This window comes from Mesoplodon densirostris, chromosome X, assembly GCF_025265405.1.
Source record: "Mesoplodon densirostris isolate mMesDen1 chromosome X, mMesDen1 primary haplotype, whole genome shotgun sequence".
NCBI lineage: Eukaryota > Metazoa > Chordata > Mammalia > Artiodactyla > Ziphiidae > Mesoplodon > Mesoplodon densirostris.
Window position 1 is genome coordinate 110,643,686 of NC_082681.1, and position 21,922 is coordinate 110,665,607.

At 42.8% G+C, this 21,922-nt stretch overlaps 1 protein-coding gene across 3 annotated transcripts in view; it reads right to left on the reverse strand.

The window, feature by feature from the left end:
- Positions 1-20,214, reverse strand: part of GK (glycerol kinase) — a 70,068-nt gene extending 49,854 nt beyond the window's left edge. For all 3 annotated transcript variants that reach the window (XM_060086573.1, XM_060086574.1, XM_060086572.1), the window contains exons 1-4: positions 20,008-20,214; positions 12,117-12,190; positions 9,643-9,749; positions 1,776-1,853 (exon numbers count right to left, since the gene is read on the reverse strand). In XM_060086573.1, the coding sequence (XP_059942556.1) occupies positions 1,776-1,853; positions 9,643-9,749; positions 12,117-12,190; positions 20,008-20,085 (337 nt within the window). In that variant the 5' untranslated portion in view covers positions 20,086-20,214. The remainder of the gene's footprint in view (positions 1-1,775; positions 1,854-9,642; positions 9,750-12,116; positions 12,191-20,007) is intronic.
- Between the last annotated feature and the right edge of the window lie 1,708 nt (positions 20,215-21,922).

Below are 21,922 nucleotides of genomic sequence, written 5' to 3' on the forward strand. Positions count from 1 at the left end.
AACTTAGTTGCATTATTTTAAAATGACAACTCAAAGTCCAAAGCTGCATTTTTACAATTCAAAGTTTAGAATTTAACAGGAACTTTCTGGTTCCTGTGAGTCGGACCTTCCTTTCACGAGGGGTAAAACAAAAAGTAAAACCTTAACTAGTAAAAGAAGTTGGTTAACATTGGTCTGTGAAAGAATACTCTCCTAGATACTAGCCATTAAAATTGTAATATCCTGCTTATATTCAAAATGGGCTGCTCATGAGAATGAGAACAAAATAAAACTTTAAAAGAGGTACTTTTGTGTAAGAGAACCTTTGGTTGCAATTCTTTGACCTTTTTTGTGTCTTGAATTTTTTATCACAGATACAGAAGACATACTAAATGCTTTCTTATAACACAATAACATTAAAGACCTTCATTTTTTATAAAGATTATTTTATTTTATTTTATTTTTTTTTCTTTTTGCGGTATGTGGGCCTCTCACTGTTGTGGCCTCTCCCGTTGCGGAGCACAGGCTCCGGATGCGCAGGCCCAGCGGCCATGGCTCACGGGCCCAGCCGCTCTGCGGCATATGGGATCCTCCCAGACCGGGGCACAAACCCGTATCCCCTGCATCGGCAGGCGGACTCTTAACCACTTGCGCCACCAGGGAGGCCCTATAAAGATTATTTTCAAAGGAATTCACACTACTCTTACAAGGCACCTTGTTAGTATATTTTCTGCTTGAGTATCACTTTTTTCCAATCAATACTAAAGTAACTAAATATATTACTAAAGTAACTGTAAAGTAAAAAGAGCTCACTCTATAAATCATCCCATCTCTGACAACTTCTGCCTCCACTATCCAACCCACAACCTGTTACTTTATTGACAAAAAAATTGTGCTTTGCTATTTGTGACAGAATAACACCTTTTAGCGACTGTATATTTAGAACAAAACTTTCCTTTTAGCAAGTGACAGTGTCATTCAGTGCTCAACTGTCATGTGCTACTAAGAGTGAGGCTAAAATATACCCATGGTTATTTACATTTTTATTTTTTATTTTTTTCTTTTTGCGGTATGCGGGCCTCTCACTGTTGTGGCCTCTCCCGTTGCGGAGCACAGGCTCCGGATGCGCAGGCCCAGCGGCCATGGCTCACGGGCCCAGCCGCTCCGCGGCATATGGGATCCTCCCAGACCGGGGCACGAACCCGTATCCCCTGCATCGGCAGGCGGACTCTTAACCACTGCGCCACCAGGGAGTATTTACATTTAATAAGATGTGATATCTAATGGTGGTATATTTGAGATTGAGCTTTTGAACCCCTGCTGAAATAGCCAAGTTTGTAGCAGAAGGAGCTAAAATTTTGACATTTTATTTTCATAAGCTCAACAGAGTCGATTCAAATTTCTAGATGGGAAGAACAAGTATACAAGTACTTTATGGAAAGGTAGAGAAGGGAATGGGGACATCTGTAATCTTGATTTTTGAGGGGAGGAGGAGGTGAGATCCCTTTCAGGTGTCAGAAACAGCAGGGATTATAAAAAGTTCTGGCAACAATGACTCATTTGTATAATACAAATTATCAGGAAGGGGCAAGCATAGGAAAGAGTTAATTCAAATTGGGAATAACTATCTGAAAATGGTAAAATATATAACAACTCATTTCTTAGAGGACTCTTCAGCCCAACCCATGAGATTACAGGGAACATGACTACATGCTTTGTTAGCCAGATGTTTTAGTATGACAACACCTGCAAGTGGAGAAAGGCCTTGAGTTTGACATCCATGCACAACAGCTTACCCACAGCATTGTAGAGAGGCTCTCCAGTTAACTTGTCCCAGACTACAGTGGTTTCCCTCTGGTTACTGACACCAATAGCTTTAAAGAGAAAGTTAAACAGAAAGGATTAAAAAAACAAGCAGAAATCTGAGGATAGTTCTCACTTTTTTTTTTTTACAGGCACAACTAAACATAAAAATTTGAAAAAAAACATTTGGAACGTCTGTGGTGGTATTGAGTTGATTTTCTTTGACTGGCCCAGGAAAAGCGAACCACCAATGTCAACTACTTCTTTTTCTTTCTACAGACTTCTTCCTGCTTCACTACCAGCACACCATTACATGGACCCAGATCAATAGCCAAATAAAAGACTCTCAGGTTGCCTTATAAATAGGGAATGCAGTAACTTCCCAAATTTACGATACCCAATTTATCATGCTGAGGAGACCAACAATAACCTCATTCGTTTATTTACTAACTGCCACAAGAAATTTCCCTCTGTGTGTGTGTGTGCACACATGCCTATATTTTGAGAAAATAGTCACAGACAAAATCCTTCATGCTGGGCAAACTCATATTACGCTTAGTTAGAAATTCAGTTTTCTTCATGTATTTTAATAATATGTTACAAGACATAGAGTTTGAGGGACTCCCCTGGTGGCAGAGTGGCTAAGACTCCATGCTCCCAATGCTGGGGATCTGGGTTCGATCCCTGGTCAGGGAACTAGATCCCACATGCATGCCGCAACTAAGAATTCGCATGCCACAACTAAGGAGCCCATGTGCCACAACTAAGGAGCTGGCGAGCCACAACTAAGGAGCCCGTGAGCCACAACTAAGACCCAGTGCAACCAACCAAACAAACAAACAAACAAAAGACATAGTGTTTGAATCAGGCATAAGTACAGTATGTGATGGCAATTACATTATACTAACCTATATACAACTCAAGGGCTATAGTTACAGTAAGTTACTATAAGTAAAATATTATTCCATACCATCTTATTCAATTCGGCTTGATTTGGCTAAATTGGAGGTTCTCAGACTTGGTTGTACATTAGAATCAACTGCAGAGCTTTTAAAAAATACCGGTGCCCAGGCCCTGACCCAAATCTTCTGATTTAACTAACCTGGGGTAGCATCTGAGCATTGGTATTTTTTCTTAATACTCCCCAGGTGATTCTCCTGTGTAGAGTTGCACACACTGGGGTAAAGGATGGAGCTTTTCCACAATTTAAGATTAGGACAGACCTTAAAGGTTATACAATCAACCCACCTTATGCTCAAATCTCTGGAATTGCCTGTTACGTGACCATTCAGACAGCACTTCTAGTGACAAGATACTCACTACCTCTCTCCAGGCAAACAAATCTCTACTGTACAGCTTTGCTATTTAAAAATAATTCGTTTCCTCATCGCTTCCACGTATAGATCTTTGCTACATTCTTTGGATATACAAAGAACAAGGTAAATCCTTCTTCCACATGTCAGTCTTTCACACTTGAAGCAGCTATTCTGTCCCTCCAGGCTTCTCTTCCCCTGCCTAGGCTAAACAGCCCAATTTCCTTCCACTGCCCCACCTCCATAGGGCATGGTTTAAAGTCCCTTCACCACCTCTCCTAGGAACATGCAACTATCTGTCCAAATTACTCAAGCTGTACACCCAGAATAAGACACACTAGGAATGTTCTGACCAACAGAGAGCTGAAGGGGACCAGCAGCTCCCTTGTTCTAAATAATCTTTATCCAACACAAATATATTTACTTTATTTAACACCTTTTCTAGAGGTATAAAGATGAATGAGATTCTACTACCAGGAAACCTAGAGGCATAGGGTAAAAGGAAGAGATTTGGGGGTGTTTTTTAAAAAATAGAAGGCCAAAAGGTCTGTAGGAATAAAGGAAGAGAAAGGAGAATGTGGGGGGAAAGGGGTCTGGAAATGTATGGGACACAGTCCTGATTGTTGTAGTGACAGGAAGGAATGGGATTAATACACAGGTGGAGGGAGGAGCCTCAGTAGGGTGGAAGGCTATTGCTTCCCTTGTGATGGAGGGAAGGGGGCAAGAGATCCAGACATTAAGTACTGGGACAGGAAGTTGAGGAATTTAGACCCCAGAGCCTCAACTTTCTCTGCAAAGTAGAGCGCAAGGTTATCTGAGAATACAGGGACTGTGAAGCTTGGGTGCTATTCAACAGAGCTCAGGCTCTGAAGCCAGACTGCTGGGGTTCAAATTCCAACTCCTCCGCTTCCTAGCAGCATGATCCTGGGTCTCAGTTTTATCTTCTGGAAAATGGAGATGATAAAAGTTCCCATCTTACAGGGTTACAAAAAGGAAAACCTAAGTTAATGCATATTAAAACAGTGCCTGGGACACAGTAACCACTCCACAAATGTCACTTATTGCTGCCATTCACTGTCATCATTGTTACACAGAGACTGGAGTACCAGTTGCAAAGAATGGGACTGAGTTAAGTGGGACACATAAAGGAATTCCCCAGCAGCACTGTGGGCACAGCAGAGGCTAGAGACCACGGCGGGACCCTGGCAATGGTTGTTAAGGTGGAGTATTGTGAACATGATATGTGACAACTTTACAATGAGGGCTCACAATGAATTCATGGTCTACTAAACTCTCCTATTCTTCCCCACTGCATTAATTTCCCATTAACTAGCTGGCTGCTTCCTTAGTTGCAATCCTGGAGTTTCTTTTTTTTAATAAATTTATTTATTTTATTTATTTATTTTTGGCTGCATTGGGTCTTCACTGCTACCCGCGGGCTTTCTCTAGTTGCGGCGAGCGGGGGCTACTCTTCGTTGCGGTGTGCGGGCTTCTCATTGCGGTGGCTTCTCTTGTTGCGGAGCACGGGCTCTAGGCGCGCGGGCTTCAGTAGTTGTGGCACGTGGACTCAGTAGTTGTGGCTCGCGGGCTTAGTTGCTCTGCGGCATGTGGGATCTTCCCGGACCAGGGCTCGAAACTGTGTCCCCTGCATTGGCAGGTGGATTCTTAACCACTGTGCCACCAGGGAAGTCCCAATCCTGGAGTTTCTATTCTATGCCCTTCACGCTACCTTTCTTTATTGGCTCATTCTAACTGGTATCCAGAACATTATCTAGAGCTATTTCAATCTGATTCATTAATCACAGGTTTCACTCTAACCACTTCTTCTTTCCCCTCTATCTTAATTTGGTTCCTTAGTGCCAAGCAAAATTGCTTTTCTTTCAGACAGTCAAAGTCCAGTGAACCAGCTTCTCAGGATTCTCTTCCAGCCACAAAAAAGTCTAGTACTGGTTTCTCCTGACACAGGCCTTATGCATTGCCTCTGAACTTCTAATTGTGTTAATTTCTTGGCATTTTTACCCTAATATCCTCTATGTTTTTCTATGTTTCTTAAAGAAAACTTTTCTGACTGCTAATCCCAGCACATGTGCTTCTCTTAATAGTTCCTAATTTTACTTCCTTCTTTTTCAGAATATGTTTAGGTTTTATAATCCTCCACCCTAGTTCACCTACCATAAGAGCAAATGAATGTGACATGCAAGTCTTTTAGCTACAGATACTAAAATCACTGGACAATATAAAACCTAACACATTACTCTCGTATCTAGCAGGTCCATGCTTCATCCATATATTCTTTTTCAGGGGATTTTTTTTCTCAAAACTGAGTGTCATTAGTACAATTAACTAGTTAAATGCTATATTCAGAATCTGGTTAAATTTTCCTTAATATTGCCTGTGAAAAGTTATAATCACAGTTAAGAAAATATACTTAGAAAAAAGCCTTTGGAAATACTCCAGAATGTTATCATTGTTGTCTTGGTGGAATTATAGATGACATGCACCCTTATTTAAAAATAAAATTATAATTTCTAATTGGAACACATTTCTGGAGAAAACAACAACAACAACCCAATAAACGCACAGAGCAAAACAATGTGAGCCCCAGAGGAAGGCTCTGGGACTACTAAAAGCGCCATTGGGAAGGGGTAGAAAGCTTCCATGTCTGGCAGACGTGTGCTTGTGGCAAGTTATACCACTTGCAAGGGAGATGTGGCCATTGCTGGGAAGCCCTTTAGGACAAAGAGTGCCTTTCTGAGAGGCCGAGTCTCAGAGGCGAAGGAAAGGTGGGTGGATGTGTTGGCTAGGGCGAGGCAGTGGGTGTGCGGGCTTCCCTGTCCTCTAAGGGTGTGAGAACTACTATCTAACCTAATCACTGAGGACTTGATGCTCTCAACTTTGTAACAGTGTATGTTGTATTTTGTTTGTATCTCATGAAGGAGGATGAATGAGACTATTTTGTATTGTAACTCTTTATAGTTTGTATTTCCTTCAGTCCAGTGACAGGCAAACAGAGTGGCCCAGCCCTCTAAGCCAAGATGGAAAGAAGCAGCCCATTTACTTGTCTTGGGCTCATGTGAGCTGTTAAACTGGAAAGTGAACTTTAATTTTGGAGACACTGTTCATAGGGACCTGAAATCAACAAACTTTGGCAGATGAGGACAACTAAAATCAATGAAACTGGAGTTTGCCAAAGAAATACAACCAGCTATGATGAACTCAATGATTACCAGGTAAGATGATAAATGAATCACCCTTTAGCTGGAAAAAAACTCATTTCTTTGCCACTTTGGAACCAAAAACTCAAGTGGTTTTTGAGGTTATTATCACTGTGGCTCAGGAAAGAGAGCACTGGACCAGGAGACAGGGCAGTTGTGCTTTCATGTTATACCACCACTAAATAGCTACACGACCTGCAAAGGGTCCCTGTTCTCTCATTTGCAGCTAGGTCTAAGGGATGGAAGATCCTTTACAGCATTAGGGTTCTGTGACCTAGAGCTCTATATAGGCAAGCAAAAGCTTGGCCCTTGACAGTGCCAATTCAATACATTATCTGGGAAAAAAATTTTTTAACACAACTGGCCTGGTATGGAGGGGCTTGTGGAACGTTCTCTTCCTTGGCCATAGGCTGGTAGTTGTTGAGAAGGAAGTGCTGGGTCACTTTGGTTCAGGTATGGGTTTCACACTGGCCAGACACAGAGGAGCGTAGAGCAGAGAGCTGTGTGCTCAGTATTCTTACAGACAGTGCAAGTGGAAGACAAGTGACCTGGACTGGAGTTATGTGTCATCTTCACGAACACCACAAAAACAAGAGAAAAAAGAATGCCACCTGAGTGGGTCCAGAAGGCCAACATGCCGCAGCCTACCTTACCTGAAAGGGAGGTAGAATGAGGTCAAAATCATGGCCAATGGCTCTGAAATCTACATCGTGAACATGGCATTCCGCCACCTAGATTATTTACATCACTGGTAATGGATATTTCGACAACAGAGTATGCTACTGAATGCCTCTTACATGTTTACACTGTTTAGACCATGAAAGCTGTGAGGACAGTTCAAGGAAATTGACCAACAATCACTTTGACACAGGACTCTAAAACTTGGTGAATGCAACTCTAAAAGAAGTTTGAAGTACTTCACTTAGATGTAGGGATAAAATGAAGGTAGGATATTAAAAAAGTGTTAACAAAACTGTTATCAAATCGTACATGGGTATTTCTTGTAAAAATCTGCAATAACAGAAATATCACTGTTACAATTTTCCATTAATCTGCGATTGGATTAACATGTTTCCCCCATTGGACAGCGGCACGACCCTATTTGTGCTCCACTGTTTCCCTAGCACACCTAGCACATCATAGGCACTCTGAGTTTGCTGAATGACTGGTCTTGATTATACTTAGCCTTTTTTTTTTTTTTTTTTTGGCGGTACGCGGGCCTCTCACTGCTGTGGCCTTTCCCGTTGCGGAGCACAGGCTCCGGACGCACAGGCTCAGCGGCCACGGCTCACGGGCCCAGCCGCTCATGTGGGATCCTCCCGGACCGGGGCACGAACCCGCGTCCCCTGCATCGGCAGGCAGACTCTCAACTACTGCGCCACCAGGGAAGCCCTACTTAGCCTTTTTTTTTTTTTTTTTTTTTTTTGCGGTATGCGGGCCTCTCACTGCTGTGGCCTCCCCCGTCGCGGAGCACAGGCCCCGGACGCGCAGGCTCCGGACGCGCAGGCCCAGCGGCCATGGCTCACGGGCCCAGCCGCTCCGCGGCATATGGGATTCTCCCAGACCGGGGCACGAACCCGCATCCCCTGCATCGGCAGGCGGACCCTCAACCACTTGCGCCACCAGGGAGGCCCAGCCTTTTTTAAAGTGAGTTTTAGTTATACAAATAAGGGAAAGTCTGAAAAAAAATCAATGTTTCAACTCAGGAGTGCTGGTAAATTTCAGAGCCCAGATGACATGAATTAAGGAACCACTACCAACAACTGATGGTTCCCCCTATCTAGAGTCAAACTACCTAAGAAAGAAAAAAAACGTAGCCCTTGAATGGTGAACTTGAAAAATTTAAACTCTAAGGAGATGGCAATTACCACATTATGCTTCCACCCTTTACACTAGTAGCATATCAATTTTAGATGACTGGGTTATTTTTTTTTCTCCCTTATGAATGATGCAAAGCCAAACTCAGGTAGATATTCTATTAAAACTACTAGGAATTAAAGGGAGATACTTGTAATAACCTGGAATTAAAGGGAGATACTTGTAATAACCTAACACTCTCAGACAGTTATTTAAGGGGAGATTTCAAAAGTGAAGTGCTTTGATTTCAAACAACCTCCCCCCTCCCCAAGCTGTTCCTTATTCTAGTCTTTCTCTCCCCAGTAAAGGGCATCCTTATCCATCCAGGAGCTCCAGCAAAAACCCCAAGCCTCATCTGTGACCCATCTCTTCCCCCCACCCCACTACTCTCTCTGCTACCCTGACATCCAATCCATCAGCAAGTTCTGGCCCTTTCTCCCCACCTCCACTGCTACCACTGTCAATCAAGTCATCGTCCTCTCTCTCAGGACTTCCATGGTGGCCTCCACACTGGTCTCCTTGTGTCCACACTTATGCCTTTACTGTTCACTCTCCACACTGTTCCATACAGCAGTCAGGAAGTTGTTTTTAAATTGCAAGTCAGATCCTGTCATCCCCTATGGCCTTGCTTAAAGGCTTCTCGTGGCTCCCTGTGATACTAAGAATAACATCCAAACTCCTAATTGTGGCCGACAAGGCCCCATCCACTTCTCAGATTTCAGTTCCTTCTGAAACCCCTTACACACCCAACCTCACCTGTCACCCTTCTTCCACTGTATTTTTGACATGCTGGCCTTCTTTCTTTCTTTTTTTTTTTTTTTTGCGGTACGCGGGCCTCTCACTGTTGTGGCCTCTCCCGTTATGGAGCACAGGCTCCGGATGCGCAGGCTCAGCGGCCATGGCTCACGGGCCTAGCCGCTCCGTGGCATGTGGGATCGTCCCGGACCGGGGCATGAACCCGTGTCCCCTGCATTGGCAGGCGGACTCTCAACCACTGCGCCACCAGGGAAGCCCTGGCCTTCTTTCTAATCCAGGAATGGGCCAAAATTATTCCCACCTCAGGGCCTTTGCATGTGCTGCTTTCTTTTCCTGAAACATTTTCCCCCCAGATATTTGCATGGCTGGCCCCTTTTGGCCTTTGACACCGCAGCAAAAGTGTCACCTCCTCAGAGAAGACGTCTCTGGCCTTCCAATCTAAAGGAAGCCTCTCTATGCACACTCTAACATACCACTGGGCTTTACTTTCTGTATGGAACTTATCTGCATCTGAAATTAGCTGGTACTTATCTGCTCTTACTGTTGGTCTCACTCCCACCAAAATAAAAGCTTCATGAGAACAGGGACCTAATCTTCCTGTTTATTGTTGTATCCTCAGTTCTCAAAGAAATGCTTGCCACTGCATGGGCACTCAAGTATGTGCTGAATGAATGAATTTAATTGAGATAATCATATATAGAGTAAAATATTAAAAATACCTTTTATGTTGGAAATATCAATATTGAGCTGTCCAAGTTTCTCACACGTTTTCTCTATACACTCATAGACAGAATGCAGAATTTCCTTAGGGTCCTGCTCCACCCATCTTCAAACAAAAGAATGTATTTGGTTAGTCCACAAGAGAGCAAGACAGATATAATTTATTTCTCTAGAGATGTTCACTTATGAGGGAGTGGCTGCACAAATCGAAGAAAATCAGATAAGCAAAGCATATCCAATATTCTAAAGAAATGATTTAAAGAAGAGACTATTTACTTTACATTTTTATTATTTTTCATATAGTAATTAATTATTTGAAAGGAGGTAATACCAGGCCACAAATAGCAAATATTCTACCTATTTTTTAATTATTTTTCAAATCCAGTAAGAAACTGTTTCCCCAATTCTTTATATTCTGTGGGTGTGATGAATTCTGATATACTATCTTTATGTTTCACTAGTCTTTTTTTTTTTTTTGCGGTACGCGGGCCTCTCACTGCTGTGGCCTCTCCCATTGCGGAGCACAGGCTCCAGACGCGCAGGCTCAGCGGCCATGGCTCACGGGCCCAGCCGCTCCGCGGCATGTGGGATCCTCCCAGACCGGGGCACGAACCTGTGTCCCCTGCATTGGCAGGCGGACTCTCAACCACTGTGCCACCAGGGAAGCCCATCATTAGTCATTTTTAAACAGACTAGATATAGATATTATTCTTTTGATACATTGATTTCCTCATTTACTTACTTATATATTTGTGTATTTATTTATTTATGAAGCAAAACAAATTCTAAGAAGTCAAATAAGTATACTAATCTCTTTTGTCATTTTATTTCCTAAAATGTTTTGTTAGAATTTAGGGAAAAAATTTACATTCCTTCCAATAACTATTTCATGTAGACAAGTGATTGGTCCCAGTTTTCAGACCCAATCCCAGTGCAATTGTGGTTAAGGTACAAGGACCTCAGAAGGATGAATGGCTCATAATAAATGAAAAGGAACAATACCTGGGAGAAACAAATGGCATACTTTTTCTACGCAAAAGTAGAAATGACACAAGTTAAAAGAATCCTACGCTAGAATCTGGAAGTAGCAAGGGTATTCCAAATGCCTTTCTTCTCTGCCTTCCTCAGGTCTGCTTGGCTTTCCTGAGCTTTGAGTTCTGTCTCTAAATTCTCTTTTTCCAAAACCCAATCTCCTTCCACATATTTCTAATTTTTGTCCCTCCAAGTCTAGCTATTCTCTCTCTAAATTGCACTGGGATCAGGCTTGTGGACGGTCATTCTAATGCTGCTAACATATCAATAGCTTTTATTATTAAACAAAGGAATTCTCTAAAACATAGGAGAAAATTTTTAACGGAAAATTTGGTAAGACACTGTTTTCCCTCTCTTTCTTAAATTGAAGTAAATTTTATGATGAAATGAACAGATTGAAAGTGCACAATTTGTTGAGTTCTAACAAATGTATATACCAATCTAACCAACACCCCAGTCAAGATATAGAATATTTCCATTGCTCCAGAAAAGTTCTTTCATGCCTCTTTCAAGTCAATCACACACTCCACAGGCAACTACTTTTCGGATTTCCATCATCCTAATTAGTTTAGCCTCTTCTTGAATTTCAGATAGAGCCATGCAGGATGTATTCTTTTGTGGCCAGCTTTTTTCACTCTCCAGGATATCAAAGAGATTCAACGATGTCATTGCATGTATCAGGTCACTTTTGAAAAACTGTCAAACAGTATTTCATTGCTATCGTTCTACTGATGGCAGACATTTGAGGGGTTTCCAGTTTGGGCTAGTATGAACAAAGCTACTATAAACATTCATGTAGATAAGTCTTTCTATAGGCATATGCTTTCATTTCTCTTGGATAAATTCCTAAGAGTGGAATGTTGCAGATGTGTGATTAATTTTATAAGAAACTGCTGCACAGTTTTCCAAAGTGGTTGTATTATGAATATCAATTTTTAAATAAAATACTGTATAATATATGTATATGTACTATATAATACATATATATAAGTAGTAATATCACAATTACTATATATGAACATTATTCCCCAAAAGGATGATTTTAGTATTAGATGATAAGATATATGAATGTTTTTTTAAAAACATATTTTTATTTAAGGAAAAAACCCTTCCATGCAAATCAGTAAAGCAGCAGTTTGGCAATGATGGAGACACAAAACTAAATGATTTCAAAGTCAACGTGGAATTTCTGATATCTAACACTCCTATGCTTTATTACTTTATTATCGCTTCCTTTTGTCACTGAATTCCTAAGCCATCAATCATCCACATGTTTTTGCTGAGCTACCAAGTTACTGCTTCTTTTTTTGACTAATACCTATCCCTCACGTCTTCTCAGGAGGGTGTTTGGTTAAGTTTACTTTACAAAAGCACAGGGCAGGTGGGGTGAGATGGACTAATAAACATGATGTACATTTACATATTAAATTAGGAAACATACCCTTCTCTTGGAAACTCTTGTTTTATTTCCACTTGATGATGACTAAGTAGTTCGGCTGTTTTTGAATTGAAAACCTGAAAAATATATTGCAATATTAGGGTAAAAATGGAGGTAGAGAGCAAAGATGTTTAAAAGTTACTCAGCAACTGAAGTTCTTATTCACTGATAGACAAATCATTTCAGACGAAATGCCTTACAAGATGTTCCACTTTCTCTTCAGATAGAATCATGTAAGTTATAAGGTAGCTTAAGAAATAATAACTTCTCTTTAGATAAATGAAAATCTATTAAAGATAAAACTAAAGAGGCAATGCCTCATTCTTTAAAACAAATGGTTCCAGGTGTAGGAAACTTAATACATCAACCAATTAAGAGTATGGATTTCTTTGAGAGAATAGGAAAACCAAAAATAAAAGAGAGCTGGCCAAATGCTGATAGTGATAGTATAAGGTTCCATTCTGCATCTACCTTGGATGTGGAGACAGGAGTCAATAGATGCCCAGGCAGGAAAGTATTCCTGTGAAGGGAAGTGTAACAATGCATCTAGCTCTTAGGAGAGGTAAGTAGAGCCACATCAGCAGGGGGAGAAGAGTGCCCTGGCATCAAGCTGAGTGCCCTCTGTGACATGCTTGTCATGAATTGCTGACCCTTGATGATAAAACATTAAAACCAATGAATGAAAGCTACCAAAGAAGAAGTGCAGTACAAGCCTCCACAAATTTAGAACCACTAAAACAACACTTCTTAAAAACTTAGCGACCTTTTTTTCAGATATATTTATTTCTCACCTGGGTGTACCTATATTTAAGTATCAAATTACTTAGTCTTTCAGAGCAAGGATTCATATTTTAATTAAAACTAACTTCCAAAATCACTATAATTGCAGCAATAAAGGCACATCCAATTAAGAAAGTGTTTCCAGGCCTAGGTTTCCTGTGGAAGAAAATTACTTGCTGAATGCAGACTAAGAAAGGAAGTAATAAGGGAAAACACACAGTGGGTCGGGTTGCCGCTCCCCTCCTTCCCCACCACACACATCATTTCTGGGGGAGGAAGTAATAAACACAATGAAAGCAAGAAGGCAAATTCTCAAGTCCTTTGAGGAGATAAAATATCTTACAGGGCAAAGGTTAACTTGATACATCATAAATAAAAGGCACTTGGCTGAAGCCCATGTAATAGCCCAGTAATTTACAACTTAGCATTGGGTAAGTCTCTAGGATGTCCACTCCAATTGTCCCATTTTATTTGCTGAAGCATCTCTAGGGCCTAGAATAGTGCCTGGCATAGGGTTTGATAATCAATAAATATTTGTTGAATATCTAAAAAACTGTGGTCTATCAGGTACTTATTAGGAAAAAATTATTAAATAAAATGGAAAATGGGGACTTCCCTGGTGGTGCAGTGGTTAAGAATTCACCTGCCAATGCAGTAGACACGGGTTGGAGCCCTGGTCCAGGAAGCTCCCACATGCCACGGAGCAACTAAGCCAGTGTGCCACAACTACTGAGCCTGTGCTCTAGAACCCGCAAGCCACCACTGAGCCCGCGTGCCGCAACTACTGAAGCCTGTGCACCTAGAGCCCATGAGCCACAACTACTGAAGCTCACACGCCTAGAGCCCGTGCTCCACAACAAGAGAAGCCAACGCAATGAGAAGCCCGTGCACCACAACGAAGAGTAGCCCCTGCTCGCTGTAACTAGAGAAAGCCCGCGCAGCAATGAAGACCCAACACAGCCAAAAACAAAATAAATAAAATAAATAAATTTAAAAAAATCACCAGTTCTGTATTCATCTCTAAGCCCAAATCCTGTCTCAGTTCCAGATTTTGTTTTTGCTGGGGGAGGGCAATTAAAAGCTGAAGAAACAACTTCACATAGGAAAGGAATTCAGCACAGTGCAGGCGCATAGCATAAACCCAAAAGATGTTACCACTACTGCTGCTACTACTACTACTGCTACTTATTATTATTATTACTACTACTGCTACTATTACTACTTCTATCATAAGGGGAGAATTAGAATTAGAAGTCATTAGCTCTATATTTACAATTGTGCTTAAATCGTGGTCAATTCCAGATTTGGAGAAGGGGGACAGTTAAAAAGCTGAAGAAACAAGGAAAATTACTTCTATAAAAATTGTTTTAAAAGGACTTTCTGGGCTTCCCTGGTGGCGCAGTGGTTGAGAGTCCACCTGCCGATGCAGGGGACACGGGTGCGTGCCCCGGTCCGGGAAGATCCCACATGCCGCGGAGCGGCTGGGCCCGTGAGCCATGGCCGCTGAGCCTGTGCTCCGCAACGGGAGAGGCCACAACAGTGAGAGGCCCGTGTACCGCAAAAAAAAAAAAAAAGAAAAAAAGGACTTTCTGAAACAACGCATGTCTTCTGTCTCAGCAGAAGGGTAGTGGAGAGATAAAGACGAAATGCAGTCCTTGCTAAGTAACTGTCTTTCATGCTTGCCTCACTCACCCTATGACTAACTCAGCCATCCCATCATAAACATGCATTCACTTCCCTCCCCACGTGGTTTCCCCACTAGCCTACTCATGCCACACTAAACTTTACTGTGTGATAAGTCAGACATTTTTCAGGAATATAAACTCCGTCTCTAAAACACTATGTAAATTTGCAGGACCTAAAATAAAAATATTAGCTACAAACATGTTACATTGCAAACTTGACCACAGAAGGCATAATGGCATCTTCCAACAAGCCACAGAAGTAAACACAGCAAATGGCATTATATTTTTCTTAAAAAAGGAAATTATATTAAATAGCATATTCATACATCTAACATAGCTATAGTTACCAAATTCAACTTTTTCCAAGACCCTGCAAGTTCTCCCTTTCTAGTCTTTCAGTCCAAGAGTTCTAGTCAACACATCAAGCCCTGGAGGCCTCTCTCTGCTGTTGTCTATTCATGTAATGAGCACCGACCAGACGCCAGATGCTGTATTAGGCTTTAGAGAGGGGGAAAAAAGACACCATTCTGCCCCTCAAGGAACTCAAAACTGAAGGCTCGAAACATTTATGCCTATGAGACAAGAGGACAAGAGACGGTGGCAGCTCTCTGATGAGAACATGTTCTTGCCATGTCTATAATGTGATGGGCAAGAAAACTAACCAACTTAGTGTGGGGGGGGACACAAAAGAATCACAGTTACATTTATTATAAGAGGGGCCTGATTCAAGCTATGAGCCAAATTAGTTTTACCAAATTTACTGTTCATTAGTTCCTGGCCCTTAATGGGTGCCTAATACTTATGTGTTGGATACATAAATGAAAGAAAGAAAGCGGAAATCTATCCCTTAACCTTGAGATCTCTAAGTATGATGAGACAACCGGGGTCAAGGCAATGTTTCCTGCCAAAATAAGCATGGAGCTACAATTCAAGTCATTCTTCAGAGATGCTGGCTATTGGAACAAAATGGTTACACAACCATTATCCACGGTGACTACACCTAAGCCCTGCCCAGGCCCCTCTTAATCTGAGTCACAAGATGATCCAAACCAGCAGCACTTTTTCAAAGGCAACATTTTTTTTTACATATTGTGAAACCTGTGTTTAAGTATGTTTTTCTTGGTGAAGATTCATCTGTGACCATAATCAGAACTGGTAAATGGCCTTCCCCAGCCTCCCAGCTTCCCTTCACAGTGCAGTCAGCCCTCCATATCCACGGTTCCATTTCTGTAGATTCGACCAGCCACAGATCAAAAATATTTTTTAAAAAATTCCAGAAAGTTCCAAAAAGCCAAACTTGAATTTGCCCTGGGCCTAGCAACCACTTACATAGCATCTACATTGTATTTACAACTACTTACATAGCATTTACATTGTGTTAGGTTTAAGTAATCTAGAGGTGACTTGAAGTATATGGAAGGATGTGCATAGGTTTTATGCAAATAATGCACCATTTTATTATAATAAGGGACATGAGTATCCTAGGATTTTAGTATCCACGGGGGTCCTGGAACCAGTCTCCTAGATACCCAGGTTTGACTGTACTCAGGTAGCTCGGGAGCCTAAGGCAGGAGGTGTTAGGAGGATAAGCTTCTGACTGTGACAGACCTGGACTTGAATCCCAGTTCCACGTTACTCTGAAACCTTGGGCACACTCTTCAGCACGGTCTAATCATCTGGGTAAAGGAGCTTAATAATACTATCTACATCATATTTGTTACGAGGATTAAATGAGATAACGCTGGAAAAGTCCTCAATGCAGTGCCTGACACATTTCAAGTCACAACACATTCTAATCCTTTGTTTTTTGTTTTTTGGGTTTTTTTTTTTAGCAGTCAGCTTAATGGGGAAAGAGTAAAGTTACCAAATTAAAGAAGGAAGTTGACTGTTTAAGCTGAAGCTTTTGTCTTACGGAAGAAGTGGCTCCTCCTTTAAACCTGTTACACTAATTCTCTTTCCAAGAAGTTCCTACTCTGCAATCTGGGTAAACACATGCCAAGCCCAGTTCACTTTCCTATCAGACAAGTTGGAAATTTTCCTTTGGTACAAAACACATGCATAGGGTCCCAAGATTTAAGTCTTTGACAACTAGAGGAAGAAATGAACATGTTCTAAAATTGCAGGTCTACTACTAAAAGAGAAGAAATTAAGTAATCAAACATACCTAAGTCAGAGAGTTTTAACATTTTTGACAAGATAAAAAAGAAAACCAGATTTAAAATTCAGTTGACCTATAAAAATCTATTCAACAAATATGTATAAAGTGCTCCTGTAGATAAAACAGGTGTTCGTTTGTCATGTTGACCAAGATATTTTAAGGAATACAAAGATGAACAAGTCTTAAAAAGGAGGTTCCTGCTTTCAAGTACAGCAGATATACAATGACACGAAGTAGGTGCTAAGAGCTATTAACAGATAAAAAGGAATGCTATAGGAAGGGGGAGAAATTCTGACTAAGGGTTTGAGGAAGACTTCTACCAAGAGATGGCAGTTGAGTACAATTTGGAGGTAGAGTACAATTTCAAGAAGCAGATATGGGAAATTTTCACAGGGAGGCATTTCCCTTGGATGAAAGAACATGAATAAAGAAATCTTGTGTCCCTTATGGGAGAAAGCCAATATAGCTGGCATAGAAAAAGGGAAAAGAAAACTTAGCAAGGTTATGGGTCTTGTGAATGTTGAATGAGATATACAATTCAGTGAATAATGGTCAGGAAATTATTTTAATATCTTTCACTTTATAAGCTTCCTTATGACAGTTCTTATCTGTTGTATTCTTTCCTGAGATAAGCAAATATTTTTGAGTCATAATTACAACGTGGAACAATATGACTAGAACAACTCCTGGGAATCACCTTGTGACTGAAGCACTTATTCAGCAAATCTATTATCTGTATTTTGTAGGGAGTGCTTTAGCAAACCTCTTTCCTTATAACCAAGGGGAAAAAACCCCTTTCTAAACCATTCCCAAGTTTTTCTCTACTTCACACAGGATCCCTTCACACAGGTAGTCTTTTATCTACCTCTGAAGCTTTCTTGCATAGTTGTTTCTCAAGCAGCAGGAAACTTTATTGATCAACTTTTAAACATCATTCTATAAGCAGGACAGGAACCTTCTGAATGTGCACCTTAGCTTACTCACTGAGATCAAGCCACAGTAAACAGCACCCGACTTTTTAAAGGCTCATGACACTGAACAACTGATTGTGATGATACGAAGTTTTCATTCCTTCCCCACCAATGCAGAAAGATGCCTCTTGGGCAACAAAATCTGAGGGACCAGGAACAACCTGCAGTAGATAAAGAAGATTGCTGGGCTATATGGACAGCAACAGTGAAAAGTCAAAAGGAAGAAAGGCACAGTCAGGTTGGTAACTAAAAAGGCAGCCTACAGACTTATGAAATATTTTACCCACTTTCACAGAGGGCAAAGGCTGCATAAACTTGAGAACAACTGCTATGTTTGGTTTGGCCCCTACAATCCATTAGGAACTAGTTGCCAACATTTAAGAACAGGAAGATTTCACTGAAAACTCTAGACTACCAGCTTTTCTTAAAGAATTTGAAGATTTGGCAGCACGGGGCTAGTGTTCCTGCCTGGCAGCTATAGGTTTCCCCTTAGCCTGAGTCTGCTCTCCAGTCTTCCCTCCTCCCTCTACCTGCCTGGCCCCTGCAGGCATTTGTGTGGGCAATTCTTGAATTGCTTCAAAACTCAACCCACAGTGAGCGCACTGTCTTAATGGTCTTCCTTAATTTGGGAAGATGGTAGTGATGATTGTGTATTTTATTAATCAAATCCAGTTAGGCTAAGTTTCTTACGTATGATTCAGGATTACTTTATGGACACTTATATGAAAATAAGACATAGTGAAACCTGCCCTGGGTGATCAGAAGGTAAACAATGTAAGAGACGGTAGAGTTATGTCTTGGCAGCTCAAACCAGGGTAAGTCATTAAATAAGAACCAAGCTAAAACTGGACTGAAGGCTTTTGACTTTAGACAAGAGAGATGAATATCAAAATGAAGGTACAGGGGCTTCCCTAGTGGCGCAGTGGTTGAGAATCTGCCTGCCGATGCAGGGGACACGGGTTCGAGCCCTGGTCTCGGAGGATCCCACATGCCGTGGAGCAACTGGGCCCCGCAACAAGAGAGGCCGCGATAGTGAGAGGCCCGCGCACCACGATGAAGAGTGGCCCTCACTCGCCGCAACTAGAGAAAGCCCTCGCACAGAAACGAAGACCCAACACAGCCAAAAATAAAAAAAATTAATTAATTAAAAAAAACCAAAAATACTCACTCACTAAACAAACAAACAAACAAAAAAATGAAAGTACAAATGCAGGTTTTGGTCAAGTGGTCAACTAAACAGAGCTCTGAAAAATATATATATACTGTATGTACAATGTATACATACAGTATATATACATACTAAATAATGCATGAAAACATGATTTGAGACAAAGAAGAGGGAGCTCAGTAGTCATTTAATATTTACATCAACTTGCCAGATTAGTCAAATGTCCACTGAAAGCATGGGCTCTTAAACAATAGTTTTTTTAAATTACTTTTAAATTATCTTACTGAAGTCAGTTCTAGATCACTTTAAGAGCAAGTTTCCTAATTGCCCAAAACAAATTAATCAGCAGAAAGTCACTTAAATAGAACTCCATTATGGCAAAACTTTGCTGTCAGACATGGTAAATAAAAAGAGAAATAGAATTTCCCTGCCGCTTTACACTGTGAAGCGCAGAGACGACAGTCATCTTTGTAATGGGAAAAGTATCAGAACTGAAATTTACGAATCTTCGAAATTAAATAAAGATTCTGGTAAAAGCAGTGTAGTGTGACTTTTTCCTTATGTGCTCCGCCACTCGCCGCCCCCCACCCCGCCTTAGCAGTCTACCTTCTGCAATGTCTGTGGGAGAGAATGACAAGGCATCATCACGCTAATACTATATTCGTTCCACTGCTCCAAAGGACGCTGTTAGGCTACCACAGCCGTGACACAGCTTCCTCCATCCAAGGACGTCCTGCCCCCGGCAGGCCAAATGCTTCTGGGGAAGACTGCAGCAGCGGTCAATGTGGCCACCTGTCCCTGGCTGCAGGCGGGCTGCTCTGCACGGACGCTCGACGAGTCCTAGCTCCCTTCGGGGGAGGAGTCCCCCCATTAGAAGGCGGCCCGGTTCCTCCTTCAAGGCCAGGGCTGCTCAGCTCAGCCGCGGGGGTCGCGAGAGGCCGCGTTCCCCCAGGCCCGGGCGGGGCAGCTCCAGCGTGGCAATTCCCGCTCCGGGGCTCTTGGCCTCCTTCTCTTGCCTGGCGGCCGGGGCCCCGGGCCGTGGGAAGAACGGGATGGGGACGCGACACCCAGCCCCGGCGTTCCAAGGCTCCCGCCCCGGTTCATCACCTCCTCAGGGGCACCCCGGGCTCACCAAAAAGCGCGTCGAGCTGGTGCCCTGGTCCACTGCTCCCACCAACGGCCCCAAAACTGCTTTCTTCGCGGCTGCCATGAAACCAGCTTGGGGGCGGCGGGCGGCGAAGGGGCGGGCGGCGAGTCTGGAGGGACGGGGGGCCGGCAGCAGTAGATGGCTCGGACCGCGCTCGGGCGGCCCCTTTACCGGCGCGGAGCCTTCTCACCCCGCCCCTCCAGCCCAGGCCCCGCCCCCACCAGCGTTCCCCACGACTCCGGGGGTAGGGCGGACGGGGGGGCGCTGTCTGCCTGGCCGACCAATTACCGAAAGCGGAAAGAGAAGGAACATTCAGACAAGCTGAGGTAGCTAGACGTCACGGGGGCGGGGCCTGGGCGCGGCGGAGGCGGTGGCCCGCGCGGCAGGTCACGTGGGCCCGGCGACCAGGCGGCCAAGCCGGCCTGCCGCAGGGCCAGGGCTGAGGCAGGTGGTGCCCACGGTCCGGGAGCGTCTCTGGCCCGCGGAAAGGGCACAACCCTACCAGCGCCCTGGGGCTTCGCTCGCGGATGGGTCCCAAACGGCAGAACTGCTTGTTCCTCTGGTGGGCTGTGCAGAGCAAGACGTGAGTCACTCTTTGGACCGACCCTACCGGGCCTTCCCGCGCTTCCCACGCCCCGCCCACTTCCCGGTTGCTCGTCCCAGAAAAGAATAATCGCCTCTACTGGGACTGACCCTATGTAGTGTCACCTTCAGGAGCAGCGCGAATCCTTCGCCTTTGGAGGCTTTTCAGGGATAATGAACGAGGAAGTTCTTTCGGTTTAGCGTTTAAGTGAAGCGCTCAGAATCAACCTCCTTGGGGTCATCAGTAGACTATCCGGAAAGAAGTCGCCGGGTTCCTCCCTGTCCTGATGCACCCTTGCTCCTCGCTTGACCTCAGTCTGGTGTCCCCTCCCTCAGAGGCCCTTTTCCTCTCCCTCCGGTAAATGATGTAGACAGCAAAAGGAGAAAAGAGTCCTCCTTATTTGACCTTGAATTTACCTTGCTGGATTCTTTTAGATTCTATGTTCCAGGAGTTTTCAAAGTCTGGACAGAGACCCAATGTGTGAAATAGCTTACAAAACAACCCCAGGCCTGTGTGCCGACGTGTGTATGTGTGTGTGGGTGTGTGTGCGCGCGCGCATTTATTTATAATTTATATAGTTACATATATATAAATACATTTTATATATTTTTACATATATTTTAAATGTTTCCAAAACAATATTTATCCTTCAATGCTATGCATTCTGTATCTTTTTTATTCTATTGCATATCATTTTTTTAAATGTTGGTTGAAAAATCACTAAATTGATTTTGTAAACCAGCATGCTCAATCAATTTCAAAAGCATTTTTTTCCACCCCATTTCCTCAATCTCTCACGGTTCTGGAACATCATTTCTATTTTTCCCCCCTCTCGCCTTCCTCTACATCACCTCACTTATTCATCTCTGTGTTTATAGTTTTACAACTCTTGCTCTGGAAGCAAATTTTCCTATACTCTGTCTAGAAATCAAATTCTTGTGTTCCAGATGAGGCCTACTTGTAGAGATGCTGGACTTGGTAACTACTGATAAACTGGCTTGCTTTAGGATAGGAGTGCAGATGAATCAGTATTTCTGAGTTTCCTGGGAGAGGAAGAGACACAGACAGGCATACAGGCACATGTAAAGGAACTAGGCTAACTTGCCCCTAAACACCCTGAAAAACTTAATTGACTGAAATAGATAAGGATTTCCTTGATGCTAACAGGCAGTAAAAAGAAAGCCACCAGGCTTCCCTGGTGGCACAGTGGTTAAGAATCTGCCTGCCGATGCAGGGGACACGGGTTCGAGCCCTGGTCCGGGAAGATCCCACACGCTGCGGAGCAACTAAGCCCATGCACCACAACTACTGAGCCTG